The 23,063-nt window shown below is 42.3% G+C and overlaps 1 protein-coding gene across 35 annotated transcripts in view; it reads left to right on the forward strand.

The window, feature by feature from the left end:
• UNC80 (unc-80 homolog, NALCN channel complex subunit) overlaps positions 1–23,063 on the forward strand; it is a 222,403-nt gene that overhangs the window by 147,753 nt on the left and 51,587 nt on the right. For 34 of the 35 annotated variants that reach the window (XM_082262331.1, XM_082262360.1, XM_082262361.1 and 31 more), the window contains 10 exons: positions 10,159–10,255; positions 10,377–10,547; positions 13,265–13,357; positions 13,448–13,666; positions 13,794–13,994; positions 17,737–17,860; positions 18,065–18,190; positions 19,384–19,507; positions 20,745–20,951; positions 22,310–22,494. In XM_082262331.1, the coding sequence (XP_082118457.1) occupies positions 10,159–10,255; positions 10,377–10,547; positions 13,265–13,357; positions 13,448–13,666; positions 13,794–13,994; positions 17,737–17,860; positions 18,065–18,190; positions 19,384–19,507; positions 20,745–20,951; positions 22,310–22,494 (1,547 nt within the window). Of the gene's footprint in view, positions 1–10,158; positions 10,256–10,376; positions 10,548–13,264; positions 13,358–13,447; positions 13,667–13,793; positions 13,995–17,736; positions 17,861–18,064; positions 18,191–19,383; positions 19,508–20,333; positions 20,392–20,744; positions 20,952–22,309; positions 22,495–23,063 lie in introns of those variants that run through there. The other variant, XM_082262352.1, reaches the window with a different exon arrangement.

A 23,063-nucleotide genomic window follows, 5' to 3' on the forward strand; every position in this document is an offset into this window, starting at 1 on the left:
ATTTACATCCCAAAATGCATTCTGCTGCTTCTCCTGAGTATGGGACCAAGAAAACCAATCACCGCCTTTAGGCTTTCTAAGGGTGTAAATTGCTAATTTCACTTCCTCACTACCTGACAGCACAAATCCCCCCCCCCCCCCACATGACCCCTTTGCGGAATGTAGCTTGAGGTGTCTACTTTCAGAAAAGGAGTCATTGGGGGGGGGGGGGGGGTTGTTCTATCTTGTTGATTGGTTTTAAGTCTCACACATGTGGTATCCCCATACTCAGGAGAAGCAGCAGAATGTATTTTGGGGTGTAATTCCACATATACAAAAGGCATGTGTGAGGAATATATTATTAAAGTGATTAAGTGACAACTTTCAGAAACTTGTGGCAAAACAAAAAATATTCCTTGGACTCAACATGCCTCTCAGCAAATAGATTGGGGTGTCTACTTTCCAAAAAGAGGTAATTTGGGAATTTGTTTAAAATGTCCTGGCATTTTATGCTCAACAATAGAAGCTTATGCCACACATAACCCACTCTTCTAACCACTTGAAGACCAAGCCTTTTCTGACATTCTTTGTTTACATGAAACATTTATTTTTTTAGCTAGAAAATTACTTTGAACCCCCAAACACTATATATTTTTTTAGTTTTCAATAGGTTTTTATTAGGTTTTGAGTGCAAGTCAATAACATAACAGAAAGCAACAGGCAATTGACTGTCAAAAAGTGCAACATTACAGCATGGGAAAGGGATTCGGGGACGCAGCCCCTCGGGAAACACACAATAAAAACATTGCCCACATCCGCCACCCGCTACCCACCATGCCCCGCACCGAGGCGGCCCAAGGCAGGCCCAGGGCCAACCCCCCCCCCACCCAGCGCCCCATAAAGGGAACACACTGCGCCAAGGCAGGGGAGAGGCGAACACCCGGGCACCAACCCACCGCCCCACCATCGGGAACAGCGGGGCCACAGGAAGCGGCGTGCGGGAGAAGATAAACCCCAATGAAGTCCCCAGGGGGTTAACTCCGTCAGGTGTCCGAACCCCATAAGGAAAGAGGGATCAAAAAGAAACAACTTAGGAAAGAGAAGGAAACAGAGAAAGGTGGAAAAGAAAATGAAGAGGATGGGTAGGGGGAAGGATCAATTGGCGTCCAGGTCGAGTACGGGGGAGTGCTGCTGTCTTGGCTGACCCCCCAATTGTGACTCTTTTAGGGAACAGCAGTAAATCATCTGGGTCCCGCCAGATATCTGATCCAGGGGTCCCATGTCTTTTCAAATAGGGGTAGCTTATCTTGGAGGATGGCCACCATGCGCTTGTTCACCATAATCCATGTCAGCTTAGCTTTAAGCAACTCAAACAATATCACCGGGGACCGCCATGAACGAGCTATGGCGATCTTGGCCGCCGTGAATATAAAGGTGACCAACCTCTTCGTAAATTTAGGGGTTTGCTCAATCGGCTTGCCCAACAACGACTGTATAGGGGATTTGAACAAGTTGACACTCGTGAGCGAGTAGATAAAGTTGTATACTCGTATCCAGAACCGGCGGACCTTAGGGCAGGTCCACCAAATATGGAGGACCGTGCCCGCCTGGCCACAGCCCCTAAAACATAAAGGAGATGCTCCCTGGACAGCTGCTGCCAGCCGAACCAGGACCATATACCATCTGAGAAATACTTTATAATTTGCCTCTATTAGGGAGGTATTTATCAGGGACTTACAGTTCATGAGTGCCAGCTTGTTCCACTCTGCCCTATCTAGGTCCTCACCCAGATCCGCTTCCCACCGGGTCATATAAGGCAATTTGGTATCGTCTTTGAGTAACATAGTATATATCGTGGAAATATAACCCTTTTGCTTGTCTATGTTGTTACAAAGATACTCCATGGGGGTAGAGATAGCCAAATCACAGAGGCTCTTCAGGGAAGAGGCATAGTGAAGGATCTGGGTGTAGCGGAAAATCTCGCTCTCTGGTAGAGAATATTTATCCTGTAGTACCGTTTTAGAGAGAACACCTCTGTTGTCCATTAAGTCAGCTAGGCGGAGAAGAGCTTTGTTGGTCCACCATGCAAATGCTTGGGGACAGAGGCCCGGAGGAAACCTAGGATTACCCAATAGGGGCGCCATAGGGGCATGGGGGGATCTGAAGCCGTGACGTTTCGTCAATCTGTTCCAGATATCTAATGACAGGGACAAAGTAGGACACAAGATTGCCAGGCGGTCCTTAGGCTGCAACCCCATCAGGTGTTCAATCGGTGTATTGGGGACATGGTAGGCCTCAAGCTGCATCCAGATAGGACGGGGTTCTTTAGAATGAAATCTAACCAAGTGGGTGAGTTAGGCAGCTTGGTAGTAAGTAAGAAGGTTAGGGACCCCCAAACCCCCCCTCAATTTGGGTGTAAATAGGGTGCGTCTATTCACTCTGGGCCTCTTATCACCCCAAATATATTTCACAAGCGCATTTTGGAAGGTTTTCAGGTCTACCGTATTAACAGCTATTGCCAAGGTACGGAACAAGTACAGCAAACGCGGTAATATGTTCATCTTTACAGAGTGCAACCTGCCGAACCACGATGGGGGTTTAGTTGCCCATCTCGAGAGGTCCGTCATCAAAGTTTTGTATAAGGGGGGGTAATTGCATGCATAAAGAGTGGCAATTGACGAGGTCAAATGAATGCCCAGATATGGTAAGGATCCCACCTGCCATTTGAAGGGAAAGTTCGACGCGAGGGCAGACACCGTGGAGTCATCAAGAGTAATATTCAGCGCTCGAGATTTAGTTTGGTTTACCTTCAGTCCAGAGATCGTCGTAAAGGACCCTAGCACCTTAAGCAGATTGAGAATGGAGAACATTGGGGTCGATAGGTACATGAGAATGTCATCCGCGAAAAGGGCGCATTTATGCACCATAACACTGCAGGGAATACCCTGGATGCCATCATGCAACCGTAGCTTGATTGCTAAGGGTTCCAGGGCAAGAATGAATAGGAGGGGGGACAGGGGGCAGCCCTGACGCGTGCCCCTGCGGATCTCCAGATAATCCGAGGCATAGCCCTTGATTGACAGTCTCGCCACTGGTTCGCTATACAAAGTTCGCAGCAACCTGATAAAGGAGGGGCCGAAGCCAAAGCGCTCAAGTGTCAGCCAAAGGTACTCCCAGGACAGCGAATTTGAAAGCTTTATGGAGATCGAGAGACAGCAGCATGCCCTTCCGCCTCCCCCCCCCCATCCCAGTCCGACTGGAGAGCCGAAACAATATTGATAGCCCGACGGGTCTGATCCGAGGTCTGTCTAGTAGGGACAAAGCCCACCTGGTCAGGGTGAATATACTGGGCTTGAAAGGAATTTAGTCGTGTGGCCAGTATTTTGGTCATGATTTTCAGGTCCAAATTTATAAGGGAAATCGGGCGATAGTTCAAGCAGTCACCATGGTCCTTCCCAGGCTTGGGAATTACATTGATGAAGGCATTATTTTCGTAGCGAGGGATAGGGGAGCCTCGCCTGATCGCATTAAAATATTGCGATATTATATTTTTTATAATAATGACCCGAGAAGCCATCAGGGCCCGGGGCCTTAGAGGGATTGATGTGCTTAATAGCCATCAGTACTTCAGGTTCAGTAAAGTCTCTATCCATGGTGTCACTGTGATCAGTCGATAGTCGCGGAAGGGGAAGGTCGCGAAAGAAAACGTCAAACTGGGGACGCTGGAGCGGGGTTGGCGAGGAGTATAGTTTAGCGTAGAAATGGTAGAATTCATTCACAATCAGTTGGGGGTCCTGAGTCCTATGGCCATTGCGAAGTCTCAGTTTTGGGAGTGCCGGGGTAAAAGGTCTGGGGTTCAATTTACGGGCCAGCAGGGTATGTGGCTTGTCTCCTAGAGTATAGTAGTGGTTTTTCGACCACCGGAGGGACTTCTCCGCGCGCGTGGTCAGGCTCAGGTTAAGCGTCAGTCTAAGAGAGTCAATTTTGTGGCGGATATCAATGTCCGGGCAACGTTTTTGTTCCCTTAGTAGGTCCCGAAGGTCCGTCTCCTGCTTAAGAATGTCCTGAGCACGTTCCCGTTTGTTCCTGGAGGCTATCTGAATGAGCTTTCCTCTTATGGTAGCCTTATGGGCCGCCCATCTAACCGCCGGGGAAGTATCTTCAGCGGTATTATCTATGAAGTATTGTGATATAGCGTTTTCCACCTCTCTGAAAATTGACGGGTCATTAAGCAGGGAGGCGTTAAGTCTCCAGGGAGCGGGCTTCGGCTTTGTCCAAAGGTCAGATACTGTCATCGCCACCGGTGAGTGATCCGACCATGGAGTCACTAAAATCTGGGACTTTAAAATAAACGGTAGGAGGGGAGACAGGGTAAGCAAATGGTCAATACGGGCATAGGTTTTGTGAGCATGCGAGTAGTGGGTAAAGTCTCTAGTGGCGGGGTGGTCATTGCGCCAAACGTCAACTAAGTCAAAGGAGTGCAGCAAGCATGCCAACTTCACCCCCTGTTTGGGGACGTGCTTAAGGGACGAGCGGAGGGAGGACGACTTGTCCAAGACCTGATCCAAGGGGAGATTACTGTCTCCCCCGAAGATGACATGGCCCGCTGCATGCGGCAGGATCACCTGAAGCATATTGTGGAAGAAATCTAGTTGGCCCACGTTGGGGGCGTAATAGGAGACGAGGGTAACCTCATGTTCATTGATCCTGCCATGCACCATGACATATCTACCTTCCTTATCTCGAATCACAGTCTTGGGTGTAAACGAGACCTTTTTCGCAAAGCAAATTGCGACCCCCTTCTTTTTATCGGTGCTGTTGGAGAAATAGCAGGTGGGATACTTAGGGCTAAGATATTTAGGGGAGGAGGAGTGGGCAAAATGGGTCTCCTGCAACAGGAGAACATCAAAATTCTGTTTTGAATAAAACTGAAAAGCCTTTGTGCGTTTCACCGGCGCATTGAGGCCCTGCACATTGTGTGTCAAAATTTTAAATGGGGCTGGGGCTTGTCTTGTCATGGTAGCTCGACAGGTTGCACTCTCTGAAACGGACCGGGGGAGGATCCCCCTGTGGACCCTAGACCTGGAGGGATACCAGCTGTTCTAGCAGGTACCAAGGGACCCGGACGCCAAGGGAAGACAAGGACAGAAAAAAGGAACAAAAAAGAGAAGGAGAGAGAAAAGAAGAGGAAAAAAGGGGCTAGGAGAAGAGACTCCCACCCCGCCCTTCCCCCTCCCGGTAACAATGAAAGGGGGGGAGGGCAGTGTCACTGCCAACAAGGTCTGAAACAAACCCAAACTAGGCTGGTTGTGGGGTCCAGCTCCCCCAAAAGTTTTGCGAGGTTGCTCACCGCATGAACAAGTCCGCAACAGTGGCATGCGGGAACATCCCGGCAATTCCACTCCATGCCATTCCGGCTATACGCCGGGTGCCATGAGGTAAAACTACCTCGGAGGTCCGGAACATAATATATTAAAAAAAAAAAAACAACAGGATCATAAATACAAACAGTAGCTGAAGCATGCCCCAACACTATCAGGGCAACACAGTAGCGTATTCCCCACGGGGATTCGAAAGTTCCTACCCAGGACCCCCTGCAGGACCTAAAGAGCAAAACCTGAAACCTTACACTTTATGCAGGGGGGGGCAAGGAAAATAAGCAAAATCAGCAAGGGCCCTTCCAGTCCCCCGAGGGGGCCACCCACTGGCAGGAGAATGGAAGGAGGCAAAAGTCAAGTAGCACAGACACAGGCCCCAGCAACTTTAAGGAAATAGTCCAGGATCCAATTGTAGCCTCAGGGGGTACAAAAAAAAAAATCCCTCCCCAATGGTCCCCACTAGAACTGAAAAAGGCACATCGGTAAACGTCCAGCAAGGGGACCAATGGAGATGGGAAAAACAACAGGGGCCCTTCCAGTCCCCCAGGGGAATTCAACCCCTATGTGGGAGAGGGAGAGAATGCCAGAATCGTATATAATGTAAGAACTGACAAAAAAAAAGAAGGAAATAAAAACACTTGTGAAGCAGTCTCACGTGATCGATGATGTTAAAGCTGCCGTTGCCATCCGTGCCAAAGTCCGACGAAGGGGAACACCGCCAAAAGAAAGTTATTCGCTCTCCATCTGGGAACTAAAAGGAACAAAATGTAAACAAAACGGGGGTTCACAGTGTAGGCTTCAACACACCGGGCAACGATGAAACCTGGTATATGTAACTGCCTGCCATAGGCATCAATGGGATAGTAAGATCAGCCTGAAGGCGCAGGGGTCCTCACGGTGGAGTATGGGTACTGGCATGTCCTCTTCGGCTCGGCTGGGACCACATCGGGGACAGTGGACTGGTTGGCGTTGTGGGAGATGAAGAACGGGACTTCCGCGGCGGGCCATCCCTGGATATGAGACCCAGGCCCAAGAGCACGTGTTCGCCATCTTGAAAGGTGGAAAAAGAATGCGACTTTCCTTTGTATGTGAAAGAAAGGCGAAAGGGATAAGACCATCTATATATTTTTTTAAAGCAGGGGCCCTACATAATGAAATAGTGTTGCAATTTGTTTTGTCACAAAGTATTTGCGCAGCGATTTTCCAAAGAAATTGTTTTGAAAAAAAAAGTTTTTGAATTTTGCACAATATATTGCCCAATTGTTTGCTAAAATATAAAAGATGATCTTATGCCGAGTACAGGTTACCACTTTAGATTTACAGAGGAGGTCTACTGCTAGAATTATTTTGCTTTTTTATTTTATTTGTACACCGTCCCTTTTTTTTTATTTTATCACTTTTATTGTTGTCACAGGGAATGTAAATATCCTCTATAAAAGCAACAGGTATTCTTTTTTGAAAAATTTGGAGTCTATTAGACTCTAGATCTCTCCTCTGCCCATAAAGCATCTGACCACACCGAGATCAATGTGATAAGATGCTTTCCTAATTTAAAAATGGCACTGTTTATTTCGGGCAAAACTGAAGTGATAAAATACTTGTAGCTTCTGTTTTCTTAGGCCATAGAGATGGTTGGAGCCTTTTCGCTGAAAAAAACAATACCAAGATGATGCCTAAACCTGCAGGCATCATCCCGGTACAACCACTCAGAACGTTGCTGGTCCTCGTTGGACATATATTGTAATGTTCTTTTATTCCATGCAGCCTGTGGGCTGAACAAATAAAGAGAACCTAACAGATTCCTCCATTCACATTGATGTGGATGAAGAAATCTCTGTCAGAAAAAGTGTGTGGATAATACCGCCCTGCATCCACCTACTTCTAACGATGGGCATACATGCAATGTTCTTTGCTGAATGATAAAAAAACCTAACAGTTCCCTCCATTCACATCAGTTGATGTGGATGAAGAAATCTCTGCCAAGAAAAATGAAAAAAAAAATGCCAAAGGATAGGGGCGATCTGCCCACTGTCCACCCCAGCCCCTATGCTTCAGCATATAAGCTCTTTTTTTAAACTTTGGTGGTGAAATCACCTCCTACAGCGCTGTGGTCATTGATTTATGTATTCTGAAAGCAAATCCTGTTGCTGTCAGAATAAAAAGATCAGTGCTGCAGCTTAATGGTGTTCCTGCAACGCAAACAGTGGTTAACAATAAAACACAGTAACAATAAAACATTAACTCAATAAAACAGCAACTTATATTTATTGCATTTGGTGCTAAAAAAGAGTTAAAAGAGTTAAACAGATCAGTGCTGCAGCTGAATGGTGTACCTGCAAAGCAAACAATGGTTAACAATAAAATTAAGTAATAATAAAACATTACAGTACAGTAACAGTATAGTATTGTCAGTTACAGGTGTGACCAGAAATGTGTAGACTGCCACAGAGAATATCAGGCACAAATATAGCGTAAATGAATATAATTTATTTAAAAATAACTGAATAACACAAATGTAAACACACCTCTAGTAAACTAAAACTTTGTAAATCAAACCAGATAACCAAATAGTGACACACAAGGAACAACTGCCCAAGCCAAGTATTTACAGGAAACAGGATAAACAAATCGTAATTGTAACAGAGCCAGGGTCATACACATGGGATCAAGCAGAGGGAGCTGGGTACAAGACAGGACAGGGAGAGGGGAACAGGAGACGTAGTAAGCAGGTAGGAAGGGATCAGGCTGCAGGGTTGGGATCAGGGTCCAGGATCAGGATGCAGAGACACAGGAATGCAGGTCAGGGGCACATGGGGACAACACCAAAGCAGTGAGGAAGAGCATGCACAGGGTTTAAATACACTTCCTGCAACCAGCATCAGGTAATGACTGGTTGCATAAGATGATGTCAACTTCTGGCTGCTGAGGGACACCCACTGGTGGACAGCAAAACTGCAGCCTATAGATCTGGTGGTAGCCACAGTGCCATCAGCAGGTGAACCCTTTCCTGACAGTCCCCCCCCCCCCCCCCGTCTGAGCAGCTCCAACCAGTCATAGCTGAAGGAGTCCATAAAAGATACCCAGTTGCTGCATAAGTCCAGAGGGAAAATGTCTTACAGACCAGAGGAGTGCAGGGTTCCAAATAAGATGCCCTGCTGTCGGGATCCAACAATAAGCTAGGTGTCCCACCGCCTGGGTCTGGTGACTGGCTAGGTATCCTGTTGGCCAGATTCTTAGGGACATATGGCATTTGATCCCTCAAGACAGTAGACATCTCAACACTGGGGTACCATGGGTCATCCACAAACTTAGCCCTGTGGTCATGTGACAACACCAGAACTCTGACACTGGAATGTCTGGTTACAACCATGTCGCTTGCCTGGATTTCAGGACTTGTTCCGCACATCAACAGCCATCTAGGTTTCCCAAAGGCACTAGTTACCCTACTAATTGTGAAGGGTATGTCCGGACCACCAGACTTTGGCGCCATTGGAGCAACATACTGTAAGAGGGATCCAACCAAGGCAACTGAAAAAAGAATCTCAGGCAAAACAGATAACCCATACAAGATACACAAAGACTCAGAGGTGTCAGACTCTTCCTAAACAATCTTGCCACTGCTCCCTATGTACTCTAGGCAGTCACAGGGCTCCATGCTGCTATCTTTTCCCTTGTAAATCAGGAAACTCCATGTATAGCCTGTTGCCCTGTCACAAAGCTTATACATTTTGACCCCATATCTGGCTGACTTGCTGGGGAGAAACTGTTTAAAAGCAAGCCGGCCAGAAAACGTAATCAGGGACTCATCTACACAGACAGCTTTTTGGGACATATACAAGGCTGCAAATTTTTGGTTCGAGTGATTTACAAGGGGCCAAATTTTGAGGAGCCGATCATATTCAGGGTCACCCTGAGGACAACAGAGTTCATTATCATTGAAGTGGGTAAATCAAACGATTTGCTCCTATCTATTCCTGGTCATAGCAGCAGAAAACACGGGCATATGTTGAATTGGGTCAGTGGACCAATATGACCGCAACTCATTCTTTTTAGTATTGCGCATGTTGAGGGATAGGCCCAGAAAAGTTTTACCTTCGGAAATAGTGATATGTTTTCATGCAAATTGTCTGGTTCAGATTTGGGTTTGCAGTGATAAATTGATTGGGGTATAAATTGCTTTGGTCCACAATAGATGTGAAAGTGGTTAACTGGGGGGTGATCAAAGGGTTAATGTGCCTAACTATGTGATCTGGTGTCAGTGTAGTGCTTGTACTCACAGTAGATGTTATCTTCTCTCATGCTGAATCCAAAAAGGGCTCCAGGAAAGAAAATTACATCTTTTCCTGTACCTGTGTAATGTAAACACAGGCGCAGGAGGTTCTGTCATTTGTCAGAGCCAATCAGCAGGTCCAGGCCATACATCATTGGCCTGAACCGCGAGCATGGATCACGTACAGGTACGTGATTTTGTACAGAGAGGCCGCCTCCCTGCAGTACGTGGGGCAGTCGGCAACCGGTTAAATATCGTATGCCAGGACCACTACCTATTTATCGCATGCATTTATTTATTTTTTTTGTGAATTGACTTTTTACTCCTGTTTTATGCAGTATATACAGAGAGTTTTTGCTTCATGTGGTAATTACCCTATAAACAAAGCAATAGTGAATTGACATTTTCAGGATCCTATGCGGTATTTGGGAAAACACCTAAATACCGCATGCTATCTGGTTCTGTGGACGGAGCCCAATGTCTCAGTGGGAGAACCAACAATAAACCAGCTTGTGTTTCAATTCTTTCTAGATTTCTGTTATGGCAATGAAGACATGGCATTCTCCATCAGTGAGTGCATAAAGCTGTGTGTAACAGTGGTAGCCTATGCTCCAGAGTCATTCCGCAGGTAACTAGCCTCTGCTGAGGTTTTAATAGATTTTACGTGAAAGGATGGGACTGGGAAATTATGTAAAATTATGTACAAGATAAAAAAAAATGGATAATTTTTCAAAATGTTCACTTCTCAGCCTCCAGATGTTGATGGTGCTGGAAGCTCTTGTTCCCTGCTATTTGCAGAAGTTAAAAAGGCAGACATCACAGTTGGAGACAGTGTCAGCGGCTCGTGAAGAAATTGCTGCCACTGCTGCCTTGGCCACATCACTTCAGGCTCTTCTTTATAGTGTAGAAGCTTTAACAAGGTAAATGATGTACTATTAAAAACAGGAATCCCAGTTTTTGTTCCTACGTTGTTTTTTTATGACTCCTTGCTCACTTCTGTGTTTCTCCTTCCCAAGGAAAAGGATGATTCTACCCTTCCTTTTAAACCCATTATGTATAAATAAAATGTAAAGTGGTTTGGTATACAGTGCTTTGAAAAAGTATTCATACCCCTTGGAATTTTCCACCTTTTGTCATGTTACAACCAAAAACATAAATGTATTTTATTGGAATTTTATGTGAAAGACAAACACATAGTGGCACACAATTGTGAAGTGGAAGGAAAATGATAAATGGTTTTCAATTTAATTTTTTTTACAAATACATATGTGAAAAGTGTGGTGTGCATTTGTATTCAGCCCCCCTGAGTCAATACTTTGTAGAACCACCTTTCACTGCAATTACAGCTGCAAGTCTTTTTAGGTATGTCTCCACCAGCTTTGCACAACTGGACAGTGAAATGTTTGCCTATTCTTCTTTGCAAAATAGCTCAAACTCTGTCACAATGGATGGAGAACATCTGTGAACAGCAATTTTCATGTCTTGCTACAGATTTTCAATTGGATTTAGGTCTGGACTTTGACTGGGCCATTCTAACACATGAATATGCTTTGATCTAAACCATTCCATTGAAGCTCTTGCTGTATATTTAGGGTCATTATCCTGCTGGAGGGTGAACCTCTGCCCCAGTCTCAAGTCTTTTGCAGACTCTGACACATTTTCTTCTAAGATTGCCCTGTATTTGACTCCAACCATCTTCCCATCAACTCTGTCCAGATTCCCTGTCCTGGCTGAAGAAAAGCACCCCCACAACATGATTCTGCCACCAGCATGTTTCACGGTGAGAATGGTGTGTTCAGGGTAATGTGCAGTGTTAGTTTTCCGCCACACATAGCATTTTGCTTTTAGGACAAATGTTTAATTTTGGTCTCATCTGACCAGAGCACCTTCTTCTGCATGTTTGCTGTGTCCCCCACATGGCTTCTCGCAAACTGCAAATGGGACTTATTATGGCTTTCTTTCAACAATGGCTTTCTTCTTCCCACTCTTCCATAAAGGCCAGATTTGTGGAATGCATGACTAATAGTTGTCCTGTGGACAGATTCTCCTACCTCAGCTGTGGATTTCTGCAGCTCAACCAGAGTTACCATGGGCCTCTTGGCTCCTTCTCTGATTAATGCTCTCCTTGCCCTGCCTGTCAGATATTCTAAGCTTGGGATATTTTTTAACCAAACCCTGCTTTAAACTTCTCCACAACATTATCCCTGACCTGACTGATGTGTCCCTTGGCCTTTATGATGCTGTTTGTTCACTAAGCATCTCTAAAAAACCTCTGAGGGCTTCACAGAACAGCTGCATTTATACAGAGATTAAATCACACACAGGTGGACTCTATTTACCAATTAGGCAATTGGTGCCACTAGATTTTAGTTAGGGATATCAGAGTAAAGGGGGCTGAATACAAATGCACGTCACATCCCTGACCTGTCTGGTGTGTTCCTTGGCATTCATGATGCTGTTTGTTCACTTAGGTTCTCTAACAAACCTCTGAGGACTTCACAGACAGCTGTATTTATCTAAATTACACACAGGTGGACTCTACTTATTAGGTGACTTCTGTAGGCAATTGGTTCCACTAGATTTTAGAAAGGCCTCTTTCACACGGGCTTTCCGATCACGTCCGTCTGTCAGTTTTTTCAGGCAGACCTGATCAGATACTCCATGCCCCCTATGGAGCAGCGGATGTCAGGGGTGACATGTCCTCTTACACCCGCTGCTATCCCAACTGACCCTGTCCGTGAAATCCAAACGGATGGAAACCCTATTTTTCATCCGTCTGGAGGATCAGATCTGATAGGACCGGATGAAAAAGGAGAGGCGGTCCGTTTTCATCTGATCTCCCAAAGAGGAGAGCGGGGATCTGACAGGTCTGTCTCTGCAAAGTAAGCGGGGATTGGCGGATCGATCCCCACCGAGGAAAACAGAGTCGGCCGGGCGGAAAGCCAGTGTGAAAGGACCCTTAAGAGTATCAGAGTAAAGGGGCTGAATACAAATGCACACCACACTTTTCAGAAATGTATTTGTAAAAAACATTTAAAAAACATTTATTATTTTCCTTCCACTTCACAATTATGTGCCACTTTGTGTTTGTCTATCACATAAAATCCCAATAAAATAAATTAAAGTTTTTGGTTGTAACCTGACAAAATGTGGAAAATTTCAAGGGGTATGAATACTTTTTCAAGGCACTGTATATTTTTCCTTATATTTTTATGGTCAGTGTTAAAAAATAAAAATAAAAATGTTAAGCATGTCTCCCAACTATTGAAGTTGACAGAGAGACAATGTGCAAATGGGCAATGAGTGTGTAAAGACCCCCCCCCCACCCCAGTTCCTTCTCATTACAAATACCCTAATACTGTTCACCCCCCAAGTACAGGCCCCCTAGCCCAGCTAACCCCACAATACAAGCCTTTTAGCCCCTTAAACGCACTCACCATTTGCAGGGGATCTTAAGTATGAGTGATATGTAGGTCAGATGTTTGTAACTCGGGGACTGCCTGCATTTAGTCTTCTATCCATCTAGCCGGTGAAGCTATCTGCTTCTTTTAAAATGTTTTTCTCTGATTAAAATTTAGTTGTAAAAAAACAGTTTTAGATATTTAAAGAGAAAATATTAAATCAATAATATTTTTAGGCCCATGACAGCACCCCAGATGAGCCGAGGTGATCAAGGCCACAAAGGAGCCACAACAGCAAATCACACTATGTCAGCTGGGGTCAACCTGAGGTAATAATTAATTTCAATGTGTAATATCACTGAATATTAGTTTCTTGTACAATATCAAATAAAAGTTTAAATCAATGACTTGTTTTTCAGAGATAATCTTCACCTGCTAGAAGAAGGTCAGGGACTACCCAGGGAAGAACTGGATGAGAGGATTGCTCGGGAAGAGTTTCGGAGACCGCGGGAGTCTCTGCTCAACATCTGCACAGAGTTCTATAAACACTGTGGTCCTAGGCTGAAGATTCTGCAAAACCTGGCTGGAGAACCACGTGTGACTTCTCTGGAACTTCTGGATGTGAAGTCACATATGAGGTTTGGATCTTACTGAATTGTTAGCTGTTCTGCTTAACTGAGATGATGAATAATAGTGGATCAAAAAATGGTCATAAAATTTAGGAGTCCAAACCCAATTCACAATTTTTCTTGTCTCTTATGTTAGGTTGGCAGAAATTGCCCATTCACTTCTGAAACTGGCACCTTATGACACCCAGACTATGGAGAGCAGGGGGCTCAAGCGATACATCATGGAAATGTTGCCCATCACAGACTGGACAACGGAAGCAGTGCGACCAGCCCTTATCCTCATCTTAAAGAGACTGGATCGTATGTTCAATAAAATACACAAAATGCCAACTTTAAGGTGAGCAGTTGGCACAGAAACGTGCATTGAGTTTCTGATGTTGCAAACCTTGAAGTAAGGGCATAATGCTTGATTACTTTCCTCTACTGTTGTCCACAAACAAGATTATGGTGGTTTCTTTGGTCAACAGCAGAGGAAAGAAACATATGAAAAAACAAAGGTAGGTAAAATCTAGCTATGGGCACAGTTTTACTATTTAGGCCACAATTCAAAATAATACATGCCCTTTTATAAATTACAGCAATAAAATAAAAGCTCTTTCAGGGAGAAAGTTAGTATGGCAATGCTATTCATCCAGTATAAAAAGACAGATAACCTTGAAAGCCTTAAAGTGGATGTAAACCCCATTGGTGAAATCTGACCTGGGCACATATATCTGTAGTATTTACTTATCTGTCTCCAAAGTCCTACGTCCAGTGTCTTATTGCTTCTCCATTCCTCTGTTATCAGCATGGTAACTTCTGACAAGCTCTCCAACACAGGAGATAAAAGCAGCTGGAAATTTGTGTGGAGGAGATAACTTAGAGACAGATAAGCAAGGGCTTTTCTTTTCACAGCACAGCTCTGCAAGTTTCTCTACCTATCTGGAGGGGGGTGTGTGCCTTTCCTCCAATCAGCTCACACACAGTGTATGCCCAGACTCCCCTCCCACTGCTGAAACAGGAAGAAAAATTTCTAACACAATGTGCACTTTCTAAAGAATATAGAAAACTGAAGACAGCAAATATACATGTAAAACGTATGTAGGTAAATTTGTCTCATCTCTGGGGCTGTAAATTTGTCTCATCTCTGTTCACTGTGTATATATAAGAGTTTACATCCAGTTTAAGTGGCAGATTTTCCCTTACACACTGACTGCAAAAGGGTAATTTTTTTTATATTATTTTAAAATAATAAAAATACATATTAAAAGTTTTTCCTATATATACTGTGTGTATATCTATCAATCTATATAGATATATAAGGGTCTTCAAAAAGTTTCTGCACTTTTCTATACTGTATATAACTTAGTTAAAAAAAGAGCAGAAACTTTTTGAAGAACCCTCGACACATTTTCTTTGAAATGCACACCTCATGTGTTACTTTAAAAAGGTGACAATAACAAACATCATTTAAGTTAGGGTTGCAAAGGGGATTTTATTCTCTTGCCACTGAGAGATTTAACCATTCATTGATAGTAACTTAATTTGTAGCAAATTTTAATAAAGATGCTTCTAATTAGATAATAGTTAAATCCGTGGCAAAATACGGTGGGTATATTGAAAAGAATCACCCCCACCCCCTTTAAAATATTCACATTTTGTTGCTTTACAGTCTGAAAGTAAGACAGTTGCAGAGTAAATACAGCTGGATAAAACAAAAACTGTGTCTGCCTTCATTTCAGGCTGCAAAACAACAAAATTTGATTTTTTTAAATGGGGGGGGGGGAGGATTATTTTCTTTACCCACTGTATTTGAATCCCTTATGTAGCATTATCATTACATGGCCACTGATGCGAAGGGCAACATTGGGTAGTGACAAATTTGTGTTTTTAGTTTTATTACTCTAAGCAGCTAAAAATGAATTCTGACTGATTGCCTTGAGTTCCAGGACACAAGTGTTCATTGTTTTGTGTTATTATATTGATATTCATTGATGGAATAGAGTAAGGATGACAAACAATAAATCAAACTATGAGGAAAATCTTAGATTATTCATGCATCATTCATTTAATTAATTCTGACATTAAATTGCAATCTAGTGTATTTTGTTTTAGGGGTGTCCTTAAAGAAACACTAAGGGGGAAACTCACACTGGGCACAGTTGAACCATGCCTGAGTTTGAATGTCCCCCCCCCTCCCCACTCCCCAATTGTGTTTCCAGGTGCACTACATCATTCATCACCTCCACCAACCAGACAACAGTGATCCTTCTTTTTTGTGCTCAGTTTTCTATGAAGAGTTCTGTGCTCAGGCACAGTTTGCACTTACACTGAATCTAACTGTACTGGACCACAAATGAACCGTATCCTAGACCACCTCTTCCAAGTTCTCCCAGATACAGTACATTTAACCATTCTCAGGTATTGTTTTAAGCACTCGCACTACACATACGAAATGGACCAAGGAGGTGAACCATGCCCAGGCTCAGTTAAAAATGCCAATGTCTAAAGGCCCATACATACACAATCAGAAAATCATACAAAAAATACCGCTTTTGTACGATAATCTAATCGTTAGTACACAGCTTTTGTTGGCCAAAATTTTCCAAAGGGACAAGCACAAAAATTCTTGTATAATACCAGATCGTACGATTTTCATTTATTTAGTATAGTTTTCATTCAAAAATACATTACAAACACAATACATTACATCACTTCTGAATTTTTGTTTTGTCGTACGAAAATTTTCATACTTTAGTAAGCTCTTCATTTTCAATATGGAGACTAGTATGCAAAAAAAAATAAAAAACAGATGATCATTCGTCCCATAACCTCATTGTGTGTACTAGGCTTAAAAAGGGAACTGCAAGCTAAATGTTAGGCAAATCTGAACTGGTAGAGCGGTGACACTTCTCCATAGTATCAGAGCTTGTCGCTTTCTCTCCCAACACTCCTGTTGGCTTATTACTATAATGGGCGAGGGCAATATCCATTACATACAGAAATCGCCAGACCTTTTCTTGTTCACTATCGTCCAGCATTCAGGCCTACCAGAAAGGATTGAGAGTATGTGCAGGTACCACTAAGTGCCAGCACTTTATGCCTGCTTGCAGTTCTCTTTTTTATAGTAACAGAGTCCCTATAAAGCAGTGATGGCAAACCCTTATGTTTTGGAACTACATTTCCCATTTTGTGTAGGTCCAGGCAAACATTGATATCTGAAGATTTTCTTCTAGGCTTAATGACCTTCTGATTCTGTTGCCATTTAATGTTCTTTTTTTGTGTACTTTTCACATAATTTAATTAATTTCATGGCATTGTGCTCATAGCACCTTTTTTTTTATTTATAAAAAAAAAAAAAAAACCCTGCATTTTCATTATCCAAATTAAGTTAACAATTCTAAAATTACTGTCTCAATCAGAAGCTATCAGGATTTCTATCCTTGCAGATGTATGTTATTTTTACAAATGTTAAAGTTTAAGTCAAGGAATTCAGCCACTTTCTAAAATATGCCGTCCTACCTCATGCACGTATCTCTTCTATTTACAACTGACCGTTTTACTGAGAGTCACGAGTACAGTTATTACTATACTCCCATCGCTCTGACAGGAGTGATGCTGCTTTCTCACACAGCATTAGCTCTGCCCACTCCACCCATCCACTGTTTATTCACAGAAGGCTTTGTATTTTGTGAATGGGTTCGCATAATATAAAGCGCTCTGTGATTGGCCAGGATTAGGATAGGGGCGGGCACTGCAGCTGCATACAGCTCTGCAGCTGCAGGAGCTGAGACCAGAAGGTCCAGCATGGTAGCCCCGAAACTATAGTGATAGCTATGTTCCTGGCGCTCTGTTAATTGTAAATGAAAGGTGGCATACACCTCATTAAACTTAACCCATAGTAACCTGGCATATTTTAAAAAGTGGTTTATTTCCAGAAGTTCAGCTTGAATGAGCCATGATTGTAATTCAGAAGACTTTTGATGATTATTTATGCACAGGAAGATGCCTGTTCTCCAATGAGTCAGATCTCCAATATAGTTCTGAAGCCTAATTTTGCTGTTTGAATTTCTCTAATGTTACCTCCCGTTGTATTGCAGGCGACAGGTTGAGTGGGAGCCTGCCAGCAATTTGATAGAAGGGGTTTGTTTGACACTTCAGAGGCAGCCAATCATATCCTTCCTGCCTCACCTTAGGTCACTGATCAATGTGTGTGTGAATTTGGTGAGTAAGCTTGTAATGGGGGGCCCTCCGTTTTGTAACCGGGTCACTGTCTTACACATCTGTGTTTAATTCCTGCATGCTCTGTGGAGCCACGTGTGAGGAAGTTCTGAATTATGTGTCGTTTACATTCAAAGGTGTTTGTTTCCTGTTCACATTATTTGCCTTTGATCCAACTGCCTGACCTACATTGCGTTTACTTTACAGGTAATGGGTGTTGTGGGGCCCTCTAGTGTTGCAGATGGATTACCTCTCCTCCATCTTAGCCCATACCTTTCCCCTCCTCTACCCTTCAGTACAGCAGTTGTCAGGCTGGTAGCACTGCAGATACAGGTTAGTACATGACCTAATTTGTATCTAATTCAATTGTCAATAGTTGATGACGCCATAACTACATATTCTGTGTGTGTGTGTGTGTGTGTGTGTGTTGGGAAGGCGTACCGATAATTTTACTCAGGACCTGCATGTGTAGCTGATTATACATTCAGCACAATGCCATTGTGCCCAGATGAATGACTACTTTGTGCATGTGCGGGAGTAAAGCTGGCCATACATTATACAATTTTATTGTTCAATTTCCTTTAGATTTACCTTCAATTATGTAGTCCAAGAGCTTGCCTGATTGCATACAAATTGAAAGTGTTTAGGTTTGACCTCATATTATATGGTTTTGGTAAATCTAAAGGAAAATTGTACAAGAAAATTGTATAATGTATGGCCAGCCTTACGACATCCCAAGAAGTGAAACATTTCAGAGCTGTGCAGGACCCATTCGTCAGGCATGTGATAAAAAGTTTTTATCTTTTTATCACATGCCTGATGAAGGGGTTCTGCGCGACTCTGAAACGTTGCACTTGTTCTTTTGTGATGTGATCTCTCTGCAATAAAAGCTTTGGACTGCAATTGAGGATCCATGGTGTGCTGGCAAGTATGTGCATTAATCTGTTCTATCCAGTCTCCAGCTGGTAGTCTCTACAGCACCCGCTACAGATAAGTCTAGTGATTAAAGAATGTGTGCGACAGGAATATAGACAAGCCTCCTCATTGGCTGAGACAGCAGTGGGAGCCCACAACCAGTGAGCCAATGAGAAGAGAGTGGGGGACGAGGCCGTGACACGGCTCTATGTGTCTTATGGATGCATAGAGCAGTGGCTCGGGAGCAAACATGCAACAGTGCCCCAGGGCAAGAGGCTTTTTCTGGGGGCACTGCTTGAGAGGGAGGAGCAAGGAGCGCCGGCTGGGGACCCAAAAAAAAGAGGATCAGGGCTGCTCTGGGCTAAACCACTGCACAGAGCAGGTAAGTATAACATGTTTGTTATTTTCTTTTTTTTAAAACTAAGGTTTATTACTACTTTAACCAAGTCTTTTCAGTAAACATTTGATAAATTCTCTTTTTTGCGGTGATGGTATTCCTTAATTTTCCTGGCATTATATTTTTTTTTATAAACTTTATCGCTTTGTTTAAAACAGAAATTGGCTGCATGTTGAACACCTCAGTAATGGTGTGATTTATGTGTGTGATTTAGGCTTTAAAGGAGGATTTCCCCTTGAGTCATGTGATCTCACCTTTCACTAATTTGGAAAGACGAGAGGGGATGCTTCTCAACCTGCTCATTCCTTTTGTATTGACAGTTGGATCAGGAAGCAAAGGTTTGGCATATACAACATACAGTATCATTCCATATTTATTTTTATTGTCTATCAGTTCTTCGTTCATTTTATTGCTGTGATTTTTACTAGCAGTTTTTTTTTTTTATAATGTCAATATCTCCTAATAAACTGTGTGGAATAAACATGATGAGTCATTTGGTGTTTGAAAACCAAATAAACCAGAATGCAAATTTACACTGAAGATTTTTATAATATTGATTTGCACTAATCCCACCTTCAGACAATTAGCACCACAATGATTTAAATCATCCAAAAAATATATGTATAATAATGTGCAGCACTATTATTGTGCATCAAATATGACTTACTGTAGGTGCCATCAAATCAAAAGCTTCCAAATAAATACATGAAAAAGTAAACATCAATATCAAATAAAAGTAAAATTATTTTTGAATTATATTTATTATGAAGGTGCTAGCAGCTTTATCATATGGAAATAAACCAGAATGATGGATGCTGTGATTTAAATACATAAATTAAGCTACATTAAGCTAAATTAAGCTCCCATTTGTCTATCTGTCTTGTGGTTCTTGGGAATTCTAAATTTATGGTAACTGTTTTTAAATATTCAAAAATATTGTGTTAGTAGGATGTTAGTAGTCACACTACAGTACAGCCATTGTTAAAAAATACCGTTGACTTATCATTAAAATGTATACTTTATGTACATCAAATGGTCACATTTAAGAATTACCTTTATTTTTTTGTGCAAACTGGCATGAATAGAAATACAATTACATGTACAATTTATCTAAAAAGCATTAAAAAATGATAGTTGCCCTTTAAATTTGTTTCCTTCTTAAAGCTGATCTTAGACAGTAGTGGACAGCTGAGTGTGCAGGTATGGTTCAACCACACCTAGGCATCTTTCCTGGCTAGTGTTTTCCTAAATGCAACTGTTGTTGTTTAGCCTATTAAGCAGAATAGGAAGAAGCACTATAGATAATTATACAAAGCTTTCTAACCTGTCAAAATACAATTGCCCTAGAAAAGGCTTGAACCCACAGGTATACAATCATCACCCAGTGAGGCTCTCTGTCATCCAGTGTCAGTGAAGACCTTAAAGATCAAACACATCCCTTATGTTTGATCTTTGCCTGAATGAGGTTTTTGGAGTACAGGCGTAAACAAGCTTTTCTTTAAAAGCATCAGCTCAAAATCTTTTCATCTTCTACCTGCGTACAAGATCTGTTTTGTATTTTCTTGGATCACACAGATAGCCCCTGTCTGGAGCAGCCTGAAGTCTTCTTGCTGTTGCAGACTGTGATCAATATTCTGCTGCCTCCACGTATAATAAGCACTTCCCGTAGCAAAAACTTTATGCTGGAAAGTTCACCTGCACACTGTTCAACTCCTGGTGATCCTGGGAAAGATCTTCGAAGGGAAGGACTGGCAGATTCTACCAGTCAAGCTGCTTATCTTGGTAAGTTTCTGTAATCTAATGGTTTAATATTTTGTTTACATTGCTCAGCCTTTTGTCCCACAACTATCTACATTCCATTCATAATCACAAAAAAGATGTTATTCCTATAGCAGTTTAAGAGACCCGTTCACCGACTTCACAGAAAAAGTATAATAAATGCTTACTTGCAGTGCTTTCCTTTCCATAAACCATTTTATTCACTTGCAATATACCATTTTACTTGTTAAAAAAATATGACTAATACAGGAAGAGACAATTCCCTAGCTGAGCATCTACCCTCCTATCTGAGGCCTCTCCTCTTTGTAAATATTCTCTCTTATGGCCCAAACCATTACCCCCCCCCCTCCTTCAGCTCCCTACATTACCTTATTATAACGCTGGCAATGGAGGAGCAAAGCGGGAATACTACATAATGTCACATGAGTGACCGGTCTAAGGGAGGCTTTTACAGGTAAATAACATGCATAAAATACATTTAAGTATAACAAATGGCAAAACATTTTTTTTTTATTTGTTTTGGATGGAGTGGAGAGGAATTAGAACGCCTGTCAGTTTGTATTGCTGTCTGTGCCCCTTTAAAGGAGATTCACCCTCTCTATTTGTCCTGTTAACCATTATCAAGTGAAAGTAAAAGAAATTACCCAAATTTTGGGTTGTCCCCAAAAAAGTAATAGAGGTGAAATCTTCCAATGGGTACACTAGTTCTGGTGACCAGGGGGTCCCAAAGGAATTCCCTTCATTTACAGAGATTTCCTCTCACTTCTTGTTTGGCTATGGGACAGAAAGTGAAGAGAAATCTCCGCAATGGGACACAGATGGAGAAAAAAATGTGATAGGGGTTATAACCCTCCCTTGCTCTATCCAAAATGAAAAGAGGTATTTTAAAGAAATTAATTGTCTGGTCTTTCTATAAACATGCCCTATCATTTCAGTTAAATTTGCATGTTAATATACTAAGCATACACCGTTGACTATATCTCATTGGGAAATATAAAAGAAAGTTCAGAAAAAAGTATTTTTAATTCTTTTGCCAAGGTTCGGTTTGCCAGGGGGTCTGTAGAGCAGGCATTGTTGAATAGACATATATAAATGTTTTTCCATCTGATCATTATAGCCCAGGTCAGGCAGTGGTCATACCATGTCTATTCATAGCCAAAATATGTCAGATCCTATAATATGCTGATCATAGAACACCAGTTATATCCAAATAGATAATATATTTTTCACCTGTCAGTTGCGATGTGCTACAATACAAGGTCTCAAGAAAAGGTTAACTTTAGCTTAAAATGAAAAAGCTTTTAAGGATGAGATTTAGCACGATTCTCCACTCTCACCTCAATCATTTATTCTTTCTACAGCTCTGAAGGTTATTTTGGTCTGCTTTGAACGCCAGCTGGGAAGTGAATGGTATCAGCTTAGCCTGCAAGTTAAAGAGATGGCTTTGAGAAAAGTAGGAGGTTTGGCTCTTTGGGACTTCCTTGATTTCATTGTAAGAACTCGGATCCCGATATTTGTTCTTCTTAGACCTTTCATCCAGTGTAAGGTGAGCAAACTTCTAATGGCGAATGCTGTTGTTGGAATATTACAAGACTGATTTTAATTTATATGTGTATATATATATATATATATATATATATATATATATATATATGTATAAAACATATGTTGCCATGCTAAACAGAGTGAAACACAATAAGAAAAAAGTCCATATAGAAAAAAACAGCTGATGTTGTGCTCCAATGAAATGAAATGGTGATGGTGAACAAAAGTCTCTTGCTGAGTGTCCAACAGGTGAGCGGATAATCTATGAAACCTCACCCAGGTGCACCACCACCGTGAATCATACAAAATACTTGCTTACCAGAACGCTAGACTCCAAGTTCCAAGAGTCTAGATAGAGGTTCATTTCCACAGCTTAGATAGAAACCTCTGAAGACTTTCTATCTTCTCTGCTTGTGGATACATTTTTGTATCTGCGGTTTCACTTGTATGGTGTCGATGTTAAGAATCCACTAATAGTGCTTTTCCTATGGGAAGGGACAAATTCTTGAACATGAGCCACACAGCAAGAGAAGACCTTGATCCACCTTCAACATACTTTATTTGCAAGGT

The sequence above is a fragment of the Pelophylax lessonae genome (assembly GCF_965119305.1).
Source record: "Pelophylax lessonae genome assembly, chromosome: 6".
NCBI classification, from domain to species: domain Eukaryota; kingdom Metazoa; phylum Chordata; class Amphibia; order Anura; family Ranidae; genus Pelophylax; species Pelophylax lessonae.